Genomic DNA, 18,541 nt, shown 5'->3' on the forward strand with positions numbered 1-18,541 from the left:
ATTGCAGCCAACAGCTTTAAGAGAAAAACAGGAAGCCATTCTAATTCTTTCCATGATAAGGTGAATAGAAGAATACAGAGCTTCTTTTATGCCTTTCTATGGAGGCTATCGATATAAAATGAGACTTGCAGTTTTTCCTTTGAAAATATTGAAAGGGCTGCGTTAAAAGCTATGCAATGAGATGCTGACTTGGAGATTTTGCTCATTGATCCACAAAATGAGCATGATAATATTTGAAATGTATTTTGGAAACTCTTGACTCATCACGTAGGAGGTAAATGTCAATTCCAGTTTGGCGATTTGCAACTAGAAATTCAGTAACTTGAATGTAAATAAATAACATGATATAATTTAGATAAATGATACATTTTTCAAAACCACGTATATCTTCTCAACAGGTAAAACATACTGGGACTGGAGAGGTGTGGTTGCACCGGTTCCTGTGAAGGAAGATGATCAGATGAGCCAAAAACATGTGAAACTGAAGAAGGTATGTGAAGTGACTGAGTGTTGGTGAGAATAGATCAACTCTGTGTACATTACAGATTAGAAATATTTTAATACTAAATTTCTCTTTCTACATGAGAATTTATAGTCTAGATGGTGTTTTCAAAGCATGGTAACAAAACTCATAGTTGAAGCAGTAGCCAAGTTTTTGGGCCAAAACATAATTAGCTTAGTAGGTACTTTTCAGTTATTTTGAGAACTATGCTCAACCAATTACCATGGACAAACTAGTTTTTCACACGTTTCCAGAATTTACATCATCATGGAATGGCTATCATTGTTTTGCAGATTTGATATTTACAATCCACATCCAAATGTGTAAGCTTTTTCCCAATGGCTATTAAGGCCATTTATTTGACCTAACCTCATGAAATGTAGTGTGGTGACTGCGTAGTTAAAATTACCATACCTGTATAGTAATTTTAACAAGTATTTCTTAAAAATATTTTAACATTTCAAAGACTGATTCTCAAATTTTTATAGTTACAAATGGTTATGTCCATAAATAAATGTGTATTTCAGTTTTTTTAATGTATGGTGATGTGCAGTCATTGTATGTTCTGAGTGACAAAAATTAAATGTTAAATGTACTGTAAGGTAGCGTGCAGCTGTTGTACTATAAATTCCATACTTAATTTTTTCTCTCTCACCTTAGAAGTCAATAGGTCATATAATTGTAGAATGGCTTGGGTTGTAAATATATTTTAGGCTGCTGGAAAACCCTTGTGAGGTCTGAAAGGCTGGCAAGAAACAAGAATGGAAGGTTTCCTTTTTCTTTAAATGTTTCTTTTGTTCTCAGAAAGGAAACTCTATTTGTGAACAAAGAGAATATAGGAGATGAGAGGAGGTTTGATGATTTGAATTAAGTCAGACAGGATTCTGGGTAGTGACAGTTGAAATTCTATCACCTCTTGATCTGGGAGATGTTATTCCTAAAAGCATCATATAATTATAGCTGCTTTTAAATGATTCATCCTCAGATAAATGAGGTTGGATAATTGTTCTCTGTATTCTTTGGAAAGCACTGTGAAATAGGCTTTGTATGAACACAAACTTTTATTTCTTTACTGTAATTCAATCCTATTTGTAAACTGCCCTTAGACTCAGTTAATTCATGAAACGAGAGTGACTTTGAACAGATACATTTTTATCTGATAAATCCAGGACTTTCCTGCTGAAGGCAACTGTAGCATTTAGATACACAAGATGTTACTTGTGTAACACTGTTTTTCACGTAGTTATTATTATTTCTTTCTTTAAACAGTACTTCCATGGGAAAACAGCTCTAGTCTCCTTGGGTGCTTAGAAACCTTAATCAGCTTTCACCCTAAATTTAGGGATGGCTAGTTTGTACTGACTTAGTATCATGCCAACATTGTCATTTGGTGTTACAGTTCATCTCCCTTCTTGACTTGTCACGCCCACTCCTGCCTGAATCACTTGTGTCCCCTGTCAGACTTTATCTCTCTGGACTGAAAAAGGTCAAAATACTTCTTCTTTCCTCTCATCTGAGACACTCTTCATTGCACTGATTATTCTAGCAGCCATTTCTCTGCACTTAATGCAGTCAGTGCATGAATGCTGAGTGACCATACTGATGGACAACTTAACTCCGCACATGATAGCATGGGTTTCTAAGCATATTAAACATCTCATGTTTGTATTTTGGGGATTCCTCATTCTCTGTCTTAAACTGTGTTTTACAAGTGGGTTTTTGGAAGTTAGCTGCAAACTGGTCCTTCGTATTGTTGCTTCTGGTTTGAAAACTTCACTAGACAGTATGGTAGTCTAAAGATGTCTTAGATGATATTGTTCCACAAAGACACAGAGTTTAGAAATTAGTTTGCAATATTGAATAGAATTATTGAATGTAATATGCTTTGGGAGGACTATTTTGGTAATATTTCATTGGATATTTTGCTAAGCGGCACTAAACAGTGAGAATGATACAAGATTCCAGGGACAGAAAGTGGCAGCATGTCTCTAGAGGTAATTCAATGAAAATACAGTATTCTGAAGTCTATTTCAAAATTAATGGCATGCTTAAGGATATTTAGTCTCAGATACAAGCTTATATTGATGATGCCTAAAAGCTAAATGAAAGTTTGCCTGTTATATGTAGTTATCAACATTGTAGTACAGCCTTAAGAGGCTAACGAGAGTTCCAACAAATACAATGACTTAAAATTATGTTCAGGTCAGTTTAGCTATGCTGAAAACAATTGCATTAGGAGGAAACAAGGCTGACTACCATGTAGCACTTATTGAAAATATTCTTATTCCAATAAGAATGAGCCAACATTTCTTCTACAAGGAGCAAATGACTGATAAACATAACCTGCCTTCAGGCAAACCCTGAAACTTTCCAGCTGGAGTGTTTTCTTCCAGAAATGAGTTTCAATAGTATTTTTGTCAAGAAGAATTTCTCAAGACCTAAAATGTCTGCTGTGGGGAGAAAATGAGAAAAACAAAAATGCTTACTCACTCTTGAAGTCAAACTTGCAAAGGGTTTATTTGGGTAGGCTGAAGTTGAAAATCACTGTGCTGATTCATTCAGGGCATTCTGTTGTATGTGACTTTGTGACAACCTAAGTGAATCCTTAGCCACTGCGCTAGATTCTTGATTTTGTTTTACAACTAAACAAAACTAAGCTACAAAATCTTGAAATGTTCTGATGTCATGAATGAGCCTGCAGTGGACTCATAATCCAAAGACATGATGGTACTCTTTCTCTGTGTAGATAACATAACTAGGATGCCACCTCCACAGAGGCATTGATGATAGGCCTTCATTGCCAATGCAGTTAGGTTGTTCTTATAGCTGATTTTGAAGAACATCCTTTCAATTATTTTTAACTTCAAGTCAGTTTTCTGTTTACAACAGCTGTACTCCTGGTAGGTGAGTTACGAAGTTTCCTTACATGCTTCATGGCGTTTATATGTGATGAAATCAACTATAGTACCTAATCTAGCGAAAAGAAAAGCCATTAAAATATGGACAAGAACTGAGGAAGAAAGACTAGAAAGCATGTCATGTGCAGACATATTTGTTACTCAACATTTCACAGGAATGAAGATGTTTCAGAATATTTGCGTGTCTGACTGTATTTTATTTAATGAGAAGAGGCAACATAGATTGCTATGTCGTATGAATCTGGGTAAAACAGTGACAGTGCTCAGAAAGTGCCTGAAGCTCTGCTTGTCTGTATACAAGCATTCATTGTTTCTTTAAAGTGGCTTTCATGTATTCTCTGATAAATAAAACCAGAAAGAGTAGTACATTAAACTTCAAAATATACTTAATAAAATCTTTTTCAAAAAGGTGTATGAGAAAGAAAGGGTTGTAGATAAGGTATTACCACACCAGAATCTGTTTTTCAGTTATTGATTTCTTTTCTTTGGGAAGGGGATATAATGGTGATGTTTTAAGTATTGGGATAGCTTGGTTTGCTTGTGATTTTCACTTTACTACAGTTTTGCACTCGACCTAAAATAAGACACAGTTATTTAAATCTGAAGCTCTTTCAAAGCTAGCTGTGAATTAGCTTGAATTATGATTCAAGGCTGATAAAGAGTTCTAGTGCTTATCATGCAGAGTGGTTCCATAGTTCAAATTCACCAGTTTAAACAGGATATAATAATAATCTGAATTGAACAAAATGTGAAACATCCTTTTCCACTCTATCATCTCTGATTTAAAATAGAGTGATCAGCTTCTATTCTTCTTACTGATGAATGATGCAAGGTTCCAGCATGCTACTGTAGGTGTTTTTTCTGGGCTACCTGGTAGGCTTACCAGAAACTTTTTGTAGGTAGTCCAAAACATGATCTTTAATGCACTTTCTCTTCATTCTTAAGATTAACCTTCACCATACTGTCTGTTCAATAATTACAACCATTAAGTATTGTGACAGTTCTGTATCATGGCAAACAAAATCAATTCATTATTTCCTCATGTTACTTCACCTGTCTGTATTTCTCTATTGCCTCTTGATTTTTTTTTTTACTGCAATTGGTAACTATCTGGGCTAATGATTACCCTATATCAGAGTTCATCATCATGGGGCCCTGAAACCAAGACTAAGGTCTTGAGTTTCTATGGCATGGTACCTAATATTGGCTATGATAAACAAGGTAGATCTTTTCTCTGGTTGCAACATAGTTACCTCTTCCAGTGCTTCATACAACTCCACAGCTCCTTTCAACATGTTCTTGTATGCTGTGATGTGATCTACATTTTCATTTCTAATATTTTTGTTTTTTTTTTTTAATTTATTATTATGATGGCAGAGAAGACTTAAAAGGCTTTTCAGTCATCAGAACCACAAATTTTAGAATGCTGTATTTCAGCTTCTCCTCACTTACAAAATACTAGAAATGTTACTGATGTTTAAATTTCTTTTCATACTTTTTTTCAATTTAATGAAATGATTATGTCTATATCTAGCCTGTTCTACTAAAAAAAAAACTGTTACTATTCAGAAGTAGTTCATGTTCTCCATATAAAGGAGGAAGCAGACAAGCCAGAACTAGAGTCAAATAAGTTTTCTACTCCAGTTCTGGAGTCAGTTTCCATGCAGACGTTATTCTTAAATGAAAGTTACTTTTATTCCAGAATAATTATTCTTCTCACAAAACCACAACATCTCTGAGACAAAGCTGAGACTTCTAACACTTGGTAAGTTTATCTCTGAATTCCTGCTGTGCAGATGGCACAGTGGGCTGGGGAGCAGCAGGACCGGGAAGCAACAGAGAAGTTGGCAGGTTGGTGAAGAAGATAACAGGTGGCTTGTGAAGTGGAAGCAAGGTCTTTATTGCAGGCCACACTTGTCTCAGGCGGAATAAAACTTTGAATTTATAGGAGGGAGGCAGCCTCAGATGAAAGCATGCACAAGCTGCTGGGACACTGTCTTAGTTTTAGCTGGGGTGGAATTCTTTTCTATAGGGTGTTTGGTATGATTATTAAGTTTTGGTTTGTTAGGAGAAAAGTAATTGATATAAACAAACTGATGTTTATAGTTGATGCTAAACTGTGTTGTATAGAGTCTAGGCCATTCTCAGCAGAGGGCCCATGGAGACTGGAGGGCACAGTATCAGGACATCTGACTTAAACTGGCCTGAGGTGTATTCCATACCATACAACATTATGCAGAAGGAGTTCTGAAGGGAGTGGGAGTTCATCTTGCTCTATTTACTCACTGGGGCTAGCTAGGCATCAGTCTGCAGGTGGTGAGCAATTGCTTGTGCATTCCTTGTTATGTACATTCATATAAATATATATATTCATAACAGTTATATCTTTATCTTAGTAAATATTTTTATCTCAACACACAAGTTGTATTTTGTTTTTTTAATTCTCTCCCTTCTCCCACTGGGAGAGAGGGGAGTACAAGATAGTGTGGTGCTTAGTCTCTTGCTGGGTTAAACCACAACAGTCACGTATCGGAGACTTCAAAGTTAGTTTGGGAAGTAAAGAAAAGGAACTGTGAACTTTTGGATGGTCCCAGGAAGAAATGAGAAATCTAGAGTAATGGTTGCTTGAAGGAGGTCTGCATGCTGAGTAGGTGGACCAGCACAAACAGAGGATTGTAGAAGAAAAACATGATTTGCAGTCTTCAAATGAAACAGGTTTTCCGCTTTTTTTTTTTTCTTTTTTTTTTTTTTCTTTCCTTCTCTCAGCAACCTTATCAGAATACAGATTGCTGCAATAGCCAATTAAGTTCCTTCTGCAATTGGGAGATAGGAGGCTGAACTCAATTGGCAAGTGGCTCATCATAATGTGAAGTGAGAACAGCTCCTTCTGATTCAAACACATGTTTCACTGCACTGGCTTGTATGGAAGATTCTGAGACGATAAAGCCATTTGATTCCTTTGTTGTAGCAGTGTATTAAATATCATGGCAAGTGCAAAGATTGCAAAGAAAACCTCTGTGTATATTTCTCATCTATTTCTCAGGGATTGTTATGATTTTCCTTACAGTTAAAAGGGCATGTACTTCAAACTAAGTGGCAAACTTACTTTAAGAAAGTAATGTAAGATAAATCATACTTTAAAAAGAATACTTCAAGTAAGGTGAAAAATAGTTTTCTCCCTGCTTCATTAGGTTTTATAGGTAGCAGACTGCAGATCAAAGGTTATCTTTTAAACTGTCCATTTTTGAAATAAGCAATGTTTACATATGTTTGATACTTGATTTTTTTTAATATCAAATGTATTTGGAGATCTGGTCCTGGCAAATCCTTATTCTGTATTCAGTGGTGTGTTAATTTCCTTTGTTAGCATTACATACCAATAAGCACAGCTGGAGAACCCAAGAATAGCTCGGATGAGGTCTTGTAGCATTAGGTAAATCTCATCTTCATTAGTAAGACATATTTGAAGCAACTTAGAAAGTCATCAGGTATATATTTTACACTGAATTAAACATTTATACTCAGAAATGTGCAAAATCACTTTATTGTTGTACATTTGCCCAGAAACACATTTTTGGAGAATGAGGTCTTATGAAGATAATAAGTGTATCTCACTTCTATGTCCACTTTTTTTCTCCTATTTTCTCCTAAGCTGATATTAACACTCAGACTGTATAAAGTTATCAATTCACATCTCAATTGCACAAGAAGTTTAGTTTCATCTTCCTATTAAATCATTGATGGAGGCTTTATTAGACACTGTCTTGATATTACACAACATGAAGTAAAAAGTAGGCTACCTGCCATCATACACCTCATATGCTGGGCAAGGTTTCCAAACGAATGAATAGTCTGATAAGATGATGGGTATTAACCACTCTAGATCTGGAAGGAATCATTTTAGGACTCAGATTCTTAGGTCAAAAACAGATGTGAAAACGAAAATATGGTAAAATAGTATGAAAACCAATTGAATTCACCACAGCTGCTCAGTAATAACAGACGACTTCTTAAGTAAATGACCAAAGAACAACGTAACTATAAAAATCAGGAATAAGGCTATTCCTGGTAATGAGCATTCATTTTAATTCTCCCTGGAGATAACATTTAATTGATGGATGATAATCCAAAAAAATTAAAGGGTGTACAGTGCCAGGCCCTCTTTGTACAATAGCATTTACTTTAAATGTAGTAACTTAGTTTAAAAACAAAAAAAAAGTTTTTTTTTTCTAGCATTTGGGTAACCTATACCTCAGTGGTTGAAATCTGCAATACAAGTCTGTGCATTGATTTGAAAACTTAAAACTGGCCGTCTTTGATTAAAAAATGGTAGTTGGTGTCTCCTATTTAGGCACCATGTGTAGATTTGCTAAATATCATTCTTGAAAAAAGATATACTTAATGCATTGCCAGCATTAATTTAGCACATACTACTAAGGTTTTTTAAACGAAATAATATTTTGTTAGTTGCTTATCAGAACTTTCTGGTGACTGGAAAATTAATGAAAATGTTTTGTGCAGAGAAGTACTCCAAAAGCAAACACCTGATTTGCTCTAAATTTGGCATCAACACAGTTCAGAAATCAGAATTATTATGATTAGTTTTCTCAAATTGACTCATCACCTAAATGGACTCTAAAATATAGTAGGACTTTGTCCATTGAAAGAAAAACAGTTTAGGGGTGGACAGGAAACATGTTCATATCAGTGTGTCTTGAGACAGATGGCCCTGTGGAGAGAGGCTGCAGTCAGGAGGTAGTGAAAATTAATGACAGAAGCCAAGAAGATCAGGGCAGAAGAAGAATCAGAGAAAGTGTTATCCCATGAGCTGGGAGAATAGCATGACTGTGGACTGGTCTGAGATAACAGGAGTGGAGCAATGTAGGGCCTAAGATGGTAGATAATAGCAAGACTAGTATACAGTTACACGTGAGACTCTAGTTTCAGTAAACGAGACTAGGGACGGTGATGTAGCCAACAGTGTATGGGAAGGCAGCACGGAATCAATAGGACTTGTCTGTGAGTTGGATAGGTGCAAATCCCCTGTCCTTAACTGACAGGGAAATTCCTGATATCATCTGTAGTACTGATAATCTAGCTGGAATATACTAAGAACATAAAAAAACATTCATGTAGCCGGCTGCTGATCAGGACACAGTTCTTACTATATCCCTATTGCATGCATATCTTAACATTGCATGCATATCTTAACATTGCATGCCAATCAGAATGTCCTAAAAAAAAAAGGCATCTGAAAGGTAAAGTGTGAGATAGGCAGAGATCATTATTTTTTTATCAGCCTTTCCCCTGCTTTCAAGATTTTATTGCAGCTCAGTTACCTTGTAGTTAGATCTCATGATACTGAATCAATGGGTTGTAAAAACAGTGTGTGATATTCATCATCAGTAAATACAGCCTGAAAATGTATATGAAAAAAGACGTATTTCATACTAGATAAGGGCAACTGAGATGGGTTATAGTTAGGTTATTCCATTATATGCTGGTGTTTTTACTTTTACCAGAGGACATATCCTTTCCAGGAGTTAGCCAGAGCAGAAATATAGCACAACAAATGCTAATCAAACTCATCTGCACAAGTGGTTCTATGAGGAAAAACATTTTGTGTTTGTGTGTTTTCGTATTGATTATATAAGACAATGCTAGAATTAGAACCAAAAGTAGATAAACAGGGAGTACCTAATTCACTAGATCTTTTGTCTCTTCTGTCTTTCCAGGTAGACTTCCGAACCAACAAAAAGAAATGTGCTGCATCGGGTGGTAAAATAGAAAAGAAAAAATGGAGGTGCTTTTTTTCCTATTAATCTTTTGTTAAAATGGCAGATGAAACTGACTTGTTTTCAATTCTATTTTCCAATGTTTTTTCTTATTGAAATTTGTATTTAAACTGACAAAGGAATTAGAAAGCATGAATGGGTCTTAGTCATGCATTCACAATATTTCCAATAGAATCTATAGATTTGCAATGTTATTAAGTTGCAAAACATCAGCATGACGATTCTGGGTCTGGTTCACATGGTCTGATGAGCCAGATCTATTTTTTTTTTTTTTTTTTTTTTTTTTTTTTTTTTAATATCACCGTGTCCTCAGAATACTGGGCAAATTCTGGTACCAAGCTATAAGATCAGCTTAATTAAGCTCACTAATGTTGAAAACTGTCTTCAGCTGAAAGTTAAAGCTGTTGTGTCTGTCATTACAGCTTCTCTTTATTCATCCATGTTGTTTTACTGTCATATTTTGTCTTCTGTGAACATCCTGAGTGAATAATTTGGGATATGTCTTTGAATTTAAGCAGTGTTTCATCGTTTTTCCTATTTATGTCTGCAAGAATTGTAATTAGTTGGTCATCAAAATTCTAGTCAGCCATACATTGATTATGTATATGCATATCTTCCGATTTTATTTGTGTAGTGATAATTTCTGGATTAGGAACATGCTGACACTTGTGAGTAATCACTGGGCTCCCGTTCAGCGTTCCATCTGTATTCAGAAAAACACTTAAGCATATGCTTAATTTTTAACTTCAGCTCAGGTAAGCATACAACTGCCTACATTCCAATTCAGCATGGCATTTTAAGTATGTGCCTAACTTCAGGCATATCCTAAAATATGCACTAAAGCTAAAATCAAACACATCCTTAAATATTTTCATGAATATGAATAGCTGTTGTATTAGATTTGATGAGATGAACTCTGGCCATGAAGTAACAGGAAATGCCTAGCTATAATTTCATTATGTTTATACAGACAGGAAAAGTAGAACAATATATCTGTGTGCTCAAATTTTTGATGCTGTGCTATGCACAGTTAAATGTTTTTGTAAAATCTTTCTGACCATTAATGAAAACCGTACCAGGAAGAAATCAAGACTTCATTCTCAGTCTTTTGGTGGATTCAGAATGGTTAATAGCAATGTGTTTCATTCGTGAAAAACATTTCATATAATGTGTCTAAATGTGTTCGGAATTACAAGTGAGAATGAGAGGACAATTGGCTACACAAACTTAGAAAGGAAAAGAGTAAACTGTACACAAGCGGTAAGGATGTTACAGAGTATAACATGTTTCTTAAAGTTTTGTTTTAGTTTTGATGCTGAAAGATTTTATTCACATCAGTAGCCTTTGTTTCAATCCTTTTTTGCTTTTTCTGCTTCGATATCTACAGTTCTGCAATATTTATGTGTGGAGCTCTTTGCATTTTTAATTTCAAATCATCTCCTATTGCAGTTCATGAAGTCTTTCAACAGTAGGCTGTTAATCCTCTGCCGATTAATATGATTTCAGCGATAATCCTTTCATTTGCTGAGTTTTTAAGTCATATAATCATTAAAGAATGCACTTGACAGATTTTCCATTAGAGAAATACAATGAAGGTGGTATGCCTTTAATGTACGTCGATAGCACTTCATGTTGCTCGTTTATAAAATTAATTTTGCAGATGAAGCAAGTAAGTCTAGAATTAGTAACTGGTCTTTTCCCTTTGATATTACCTTTGAAATTCTTAGAGTAAGTTATTCAGGGAATTTCAGAGCAGCCAGTGTTACAATATCTGCTTGAAAACTCTTTTCACAATTCTGTTGTTACTCTTCTCCTGGAATAAGGGTCAGCTGGAGTTCTACCCTGATATTTTAAAACATCAAATTATGTGGAAAAAGAACAGGATATAGTTCAGTATGTGAAATTTGCCTTCAGTTAGGCCATAGGATGTAAATATTATACAGGAGTTATTCCAGATTCTTGCATGAGTCTTATTCATATAATTCAGAAAAATATGTGACTGAAATACTCTTCCGAAGGTGAGATGGAAGGCTTCAATTATCTCATAAAAATGGCATGCACAACTCTCCTGTTATTAGAGATTTTTGTTTGCTGTTGATTGCCAGCTCACTCTATGTGACTGCAGTTTTCATGCAATTCTTTACTTCTTTTGTCTTGTCTTTGCTCTGATATTACCTGAATTCACCTATGTCTCATTTTTCTGCTCTTTTATTCGCATTGATGAAACAATAGGCAAGAAGAGAAGGTATAGGTATTCAGACAGTTAGTAGGTGTGGCCTATCATTAATTACTAGGCTGAAATTTCATATTTGTGTACTGAGGACTCGGACACTTCAAGCAGAAGAGGGAGAAAGCAGACACCACAAACCTTTAGGAAAATCAGGTCCTGAACTTGGCAAATCTTTAGCTGATTTTGTCACATATTTGCAGCTTTAAAATGATTTGGCCTTTGCAACAGCCAAAATAAGTGTCCTTTAATCACTTCCAACCTATTAACAGATGGGCAAACAGCTTTTATAAGTGGGGCATAAAAAATACTCCAGTATCAGCCAAAACTAATTAGTAGCAATATCTGAACTGCATTTTATAAGTGATGGAAATATATATTAATGTAGAGAAACTGATGGCTTGATAAAAATTGCTCTTCAAACATCATGCCTGGTATTTGTTCTGGCCTAGAATGTTCTAAACACTCCTTAAATAAAAACACTTTTTTTTTTTTTCCATGTCTAGCTATTTTCTTCCAGTAAAGCAACAAATTTGGTGATTAAAAAAAGCTCATTTAGAAGTAGTGTAACTGATAGAAATTGTATTAAGCAAGTGGTAGTTTAGTACGTGTCTTTTGTTATACATAAAAGTGAAAGGACAGTGTAACTGGTATATAACATTAACTGAAGTTAATCTTTAAGAAAAGTACAAAGTACCAATACAAGACGTAATTTATACACCAGTGGCAGATTACATTAAATACATCTTTACGTTGCGCTATTAATCAGCATATGTAAATTGCATGAAATTAAATTGTGAGATGATAGAAAAATTGCCATATGCATAATTCAGTAGAAAGATCCAGTCAATGCATTGCCATCAGTTCTGCAGAATGAATTTGATTTTACAAATACATTTGTAGTGCAGGCAGCTGCTGTACCTAAGTGAGAACTTGAATGTATGCTTGGCATTTCAAACAAGCACTTGTTCATATCTTCCATATTTTTTTGTTATTACGATTTTTAAAAGACCACACAGTTGCAGGCTCAAAATTTTTCTGAAATGCATTTTCAAAAAAAGAGTTAATTTCATATTTGGTGGTGTTAGAAAGACTTTCTTTCCTTACATTGAGTGCTCTATCTTCCACAGATAACCTACTTCTCCTTACCAACTTCCATAGTGATTTGAGGGCTTCCTTAAAAAATCAAACTGTATCTAAAATACGAATCTGATGGCAGCGTCAAGAAAAGTTCTCAAATTTTTCTTCCTGTAAGTTAACAGAATGGGTTCTGCCCTGTCATAACCTTTTTCTCAAAATTTGAAAACAAAACCAACCAAACAAAAAAATCCAAGCAAAAAAATCCCACAATAGAAGTATTATGTGCATTCTTTATGTGCGTGTATCTAATAAATCAGGTACTTCCCTTCTTGTGCATCCAACATGATGTCCCTGACCTTTGAAGGCAGTGGACTGATCTGTTCAGTAGAGTTGTCCTTCGATATCCTAATGTTTGACACAGTAAATAAGCATTACCTACAAACTGGCTAGAGTTGTCTAGAAATGGCCGTGGAAATGACTCCACTCATGGTATCCCCTACGCAACTCAAGAAACTGCAATTTCTCAGAAACCTTGCAAGCAAATAGAAATGTTGCACTCTGTTATAATTTCTGGGAAATAATAATCAGTATTGTTGGTATAGAGCTCAGTTGAGCTGATAGATGAATTTTTGGTTCACTCTGAGAAGATACGGTGAGTGTATCAGAATGCGAGCAGTGAGATTGTGGTCCCACACTGGGAAGTTATATGAAATACCTGGAAGTTTTTTTAACCAGTGGAGAGATCAAGATTTATGGGACAGATTTTTCTTCGTGGCACAAATTGAAATGATGAATAAGTGCAAATGATACTTTTTAATTATAAAAAGATGGTCTGATTAAAAGTCTTGCGGGCTTTTGGCTAGAAGGAGAAAGTGCTGCAGAACACCAGAAAATAACTAGTTTGGAATTCATCATCTAACCTATTTCTGTAACAATAAAATGAAAATCCAGTTAAGGAAGTAAAATCGTAAGATTCTGAGTAGCACTCAGATCTCTGTATCTCAAGCATTTTTGTCTGATTAACACCTTGCTTAATTAAGGCCAGGCACCAAAAAACATTTTCCTGACAAATTATATTTCGAGCAGATTGGTTTAGTCTTGGCATAATCTGGGTTTATTAAGTAAAACTGCAGCTGACTTTACAATATATGGTTACTTATGACCTTAACTATAAAAATGACTATTCCCCTAAGAAAAAAAGAAATCTCTTAATGTGTTAGATGAGAGAAAATACTCAGCTATATTTCAGTTTAAATTTCTGCCAGTTACACAGCTTCAAATGCAAAATCTAGTGCTTTGATTAACCACTTTAGAGAGTTAATTAGTTAATTTCTTGGTTGTTTTTTTTTTTTTTTTTTTTTTTTTTGGTCTGTTTGTTTTTAATTAAGACAAAATTGATATATTTTTGGGTTTAAATATGATTTTTTTTATTAATTTCTCTGTGACAGAAACGTATACAGGTGAGGTCATTGAGTATCTCCTTGGGTCTGGTGTTTTTGCTATCTTATTTTGAAAGGAAAAACTCCAATACAGCCTTTCTTTGTATGTACTTATGAAAAGGATTGACTTTAATACATTTCTATGTACTTGTAAAATGTTTGGGTTTCTTTTTGTTTTTTTTTTCTTTTGAAATTTAATGGAAAATTTCCTGACTAATTTCCCGACACATTAATAAAAGCTATGAAAGTTAGCATTTAGATAGAAGGGATACTTAAGGGTGTCAGAAGGTCTATCTACTGGAGGTATTATATCCTTTGTAAGAAATATATATATATATGAAATATGTATATGAAATTTATACATGTATATAAAAATTGAAATTTATATATGTATATAAAAATTTATTTTTTTAGCCTGACTCAAAGTCATTACTTCAGAAAAGTGGTTTTTACATTAGGTACATTTTTTGCATACTCCTGGGATGGATGGAAAAAGCTGTGCAATTGAATAGGAATTGAAAATATTAAAAATGTTTATAGTAGCTTAATCCTTATCGTTTACAAAAACATGAGAATTCAGCTCATCTGTGCATCTGTAACAAAATATTTGTCAAATAGATTTGGATGGTTATTCTGTAATTGTAAATGGTAAATTACCATCAGTTTCATTTCAGTCTTTTCAATATATTCATGTAAGTGAGAGGTTTGTATGTGATTTAGTAATTATTTTAAGTACAACCTGAAATTTGTGTACTAGAATTTTGATTCATATTTCAAACATTTTTCTACCAAACTGAAAAACAAATTTTCTGTACTTCAATTTGTAGTGATAAATGCCTTTCCCTTCAAACACAGAAGAAGCTGAAGAAGAATGTAACTCACCCAGAAATCTTTGAAGCTGTTTGTGATAGTAAAAAGCATCCTAGGAATAGAGAAGAACTTAAAGCAGTCATTTGCATTCAAAGATATGTGAGAGGGTGGCTTGTACGTAGGGCGTACATGAGAGTAAAGATTAAGGTAATGTTTTGATTGTTTAATCCATGTACTGCTTAAATTCTAGTTGTGTAAGAATTATTACTATTTGGCAATGAAAAAAACCTGTGCTCAGCTATCCATTTGTCTGCCATTGCTCTTCTGCACCTTCAAGGTCAGAGGTAATTCACTGATAGTGAGTTCTCTGCTGGAACCTGTTTCTATCACTTGATTGTAAGAATTCTCTCCATTATTTTTAGAAGAGAATAGCCTGTGTGACTTATGATTCTTTTGCCTTTAAATACTGTTGTTATATATGTGTATTGTATTGTTAATTAAAGGACTTGCAGTTTTTGAGGTAAACAAGATATGGATAGCAGACTGTTATTGCACTCTTTTTCCTCTGTTTTATGCTTGAACTACTGAACAAAAAACATGGATTCTACAGTGTAGTTACTGTTCTTGTTTTTCAGCAAGTATTGCTAAATGAAATGTCATTTCCTTAGAAATGATATAACACCAATGCCACCATACACACTTCTGATTTCAATCTCAGAGTTCATATCAAGTTAGAAGAGTTTATGCGTATTGCAGGTTGGATGCTTGTGGAGGCTGAACAACTTCAGTTAAGATAGCATTTTTCTAGTGATATCTAAGCCTCTTGTCTCAGAAGAATGCCATAAGAAAATATGTATCTCATTGAAGTAAGTGGGTCAAGTAGGAACTGAGTCATTCATTAAACTATCTATTTTATTAGTTTTCCAGAATCCTAGAATAGATTGTAAAAATCAGGTCATATTATTTGGTAATCATCAACCTTTAAAAATGTTCCTTCACCTTATATACAAGAGAAGAAGCAGTTTTTGCTGGTGATAAAATTAAGAATGAGGTAAAACTACATGTCTTAATATCTACTTCTGGGCTGCAGGAGACAAATATGTATTTTTCCTCCGATGACATACTTTAAATCAAAAACCAAATGTTGAACATAAAGTTTCTCACCTTGTTCACTGTTCCACTTTTCCTCTGCTGAGATACAGAACCTTGTTCCAGACTTTGCAGATAGTATTGCCTATTTTACACAATTCCTGACCTACTTATATAATTTGGAATAAAATGTGTTTATCCAAAAAAAGTTTTATCTAATAGTTTTACCTAGTCAGCTCTGGAATGGACTATTTTGCATTAGTTCTGTGGAGTAATTGTTTTCACAATTCTGTCCAAGTGTTTACAGCAGTGGAATTTATTCTTGTTTTCTTTAAGATTTTTCCTTTGTGCTGCACACCTCTCCACTCCATCTCATCTTTTTTTTTTTTTTTTTTTTTTTTGTCACTTTTAGTAATGAGTAATGAAAGTGAAAAATATCTTTAATTACAGTCAGCAAGTCATGGGTCATCCTTACTAGCAGCTGTGAAGTGCTACCGTAACATGATGGCACGCATTAAAAGTCGAGCTGGTGTTTTGGATCTGTCTACACCACTTCATTATTTTGAATTAGAGGAGTGGATGGACAAGAAAAAATGTAAGTAATTGCATTTAACACAAAATTACCTTAATTTTAATTCCAGTAGTCTGGCACTTGTTAAGTAATATTCCATGTTCACAACACAATCATTTTTAAATGGTTTTTGGTACAAGGCAGATTTCATTTCCCCTTACAGACAGCTGCATTTCTAAAACATCATTCCAGAACTTCAGAACTGTAGGATTTAATTTGAATAAAGAGACTGTTCCAGTCATTTGGTAAAGAAATTAATAGTATCATTATTGTGTCAACGTGATGTGGTCTCAGACCCTAATTAACTGTTAAGTGATGGGCAGCATTGTGTAATGTTGCGAAGCAAGATGTCTAGTGACTTCAAAAGAAGGTACCGTTGTAGATTTTTTGAGCAATCTATGTATTGAAAATTTTATTCATGGAACTAATTTTACACTTGATATGTTTTTCCTATTTGATGACTATCCTGTACAGTCAAGCAAGTGTAATAGTGAGGATACATGTTATAGTTCATCTGCATGTTACAAAACTCATAGACACAACAGGTAAACTGCAATGACTGAGAGGAGCATAGATGTCAATAGCTTGAAGGCTGCTTTTCTTGATGGTTCTCATGATAAGTAAGCAAAAAACATTGAAATACAAGGAAATAGTTGACTAATATCAAAGCTGCCTGTTTCTTAACTCCAAATGCCCTGCTCACTGACTTTTGCATAGTTTTGAATATATTTGTGTCATTCTTATTACCCAGATGATATGGGAAGATATTAAGGAAAAGAAAAAGCAGTTCAGACTGCAAAAATATAATCTAAATTTCCTTTTTACATAATCTATTGTCCTTCAAATTCCTCTTCCAGTGGAAGACGTGGCTGCAAGATTAGGTGAAAGCATACAGTAAATAGCTTTCCTGATAGGAAAAACTAAGAAAACAAAAATTAAAGTTTTCAACTATGCAACAAAACAATAGCACTCTACATTGGACTTAGATGTGCTGCTTTATTTTTTCTACTCTAAATAAGCATTTGAGAGAAATAAAAATATAGTACCAACTAAAAGTTGATTCTGATTGATTCTTACACCTTTTGAACATGAAATGTATTAATTGTTTAAATTTTGATTCCAATTTTCATTCAGTCCTTTGAGTCTACATACATAAAGTTTTATACCTTTGGAAAAAGTAGCTTCTGGATGTTCATGACATAGTCTCAATGTTTACTTCAAAATTCCTTAATCAGGTCTTGTATTCCTATCACCACATATGAAATATATATGTATATACTTTAAATACTATATGCAGAAATGAGTTTTTTCCCTAATATGCTATGAAAAAAAAACAAACAGTAAAACTAATTAACTCCTAGAACGTAGTCTAAATCCTCCTGAAAAAGTGTATCTGTTTTTCCAGGCTGAGTAGTTCATAACACACTGGGTGATGTTGGCTAGCTGAAAAATTTGTACTGCTCTTCGTATTTTGATGACATGCTTTTCAGTTGTTGTCACTAGTGCTTTAACAGGAAGTCTTAACGTTATACCTTCAAAGCATCTTTGTAGATATGACAGGATATTGCAGCTCAGTATATTGTCTTTTGTTGTTGTTTTGTTGTTACGATCTTCAAAAATGAGAGTGCAAAGTCTGACTTAAAAGGCAGATGCTGTTTTTCTGGAATACTAAATTGACATTAATTTGCTCTTCTTTGGTGAAGACAGAAACAGACATTACAGATGCTCACACATAGCGTAGAATGTAATTTGATCTATTTCTGTTAACCCTTAGAGGAAAATCATTGGTCTATTAGTAGATAGTAAGTTTAGCTAGACAGATAACCTCTGTCTCTCAGGGATGAAGATTTTTGGCAGCAGTTCTGAAAAAAATGTGTGGGGTAGGTAGATCAGCTGTGGACCTCAAAGTCTAGATGACTAAGGGTTTCCATTTTTAATTCATACTTTATCCTCCCTGAGCAGTGCAAACTAACCACGCAGTGCCTATCTCTATGAGTTAGTGTATTTGACTAAGCTATATTTTTAAATATATTGAATTTGTCAAAAAAATAATTGAATGTACATGTCTCTGTTTTTTTCTAATTGTGCACCTACAGGCATCTCCATTATG

The 18,541-nt window shown here is 34.3% G+C and overlaps 1 protein-coding gene across 2 annotated transcripts in view; it reads left to right on the top strand.

Moving 5' to 3' along the window:
• IQCM (IQ motif containing M) overlaps positions 1 to 18,541 on the top strand; it is a 167,736-nt gene that overhangs the window by 93,646 nt on the left and 55,549 nt on the right. For both annotated transcript variants that reach the window (XM_052690229.1, XM_052690228.1), the window contains 4 exons: positions 399 to 490; positions 9,156 to 9,223; positions 14,789 to 14,978; positions 16,311 to 16,455. In XM_052690229.1, coding sequence (XP_052546189.1) covers positions 399 to 490; positions 9,156 to 9,223; positions 14,789 to 14,978; positions 16,311 to 16,455 — 495 coding nt within the window. The remainder of the gene's footprint in view (positions 1 to 398; positions 491 to 9,155; positions 9,224 to 14,788; positions 14,979 to 16,310; positions 16,456 to 18,541) is intronic.

Source organism: Tympanuchus pallidicinctus, unplaced genomic scaffold (genome assembly GCF_026119805.1).
Source record: "Tympanuchus pallidicinctus isolate F22 unplaced genomic scaffold, pur_lepc_1.0 scaffold26, whole genome shotgun sequence".
Lineage (NCBI taxonomy): Eukaryota > Metazoa > Chordata > Aves > Galliformes > Phasianidae > Tympanuchus > Tympanuchus pallidicinctus.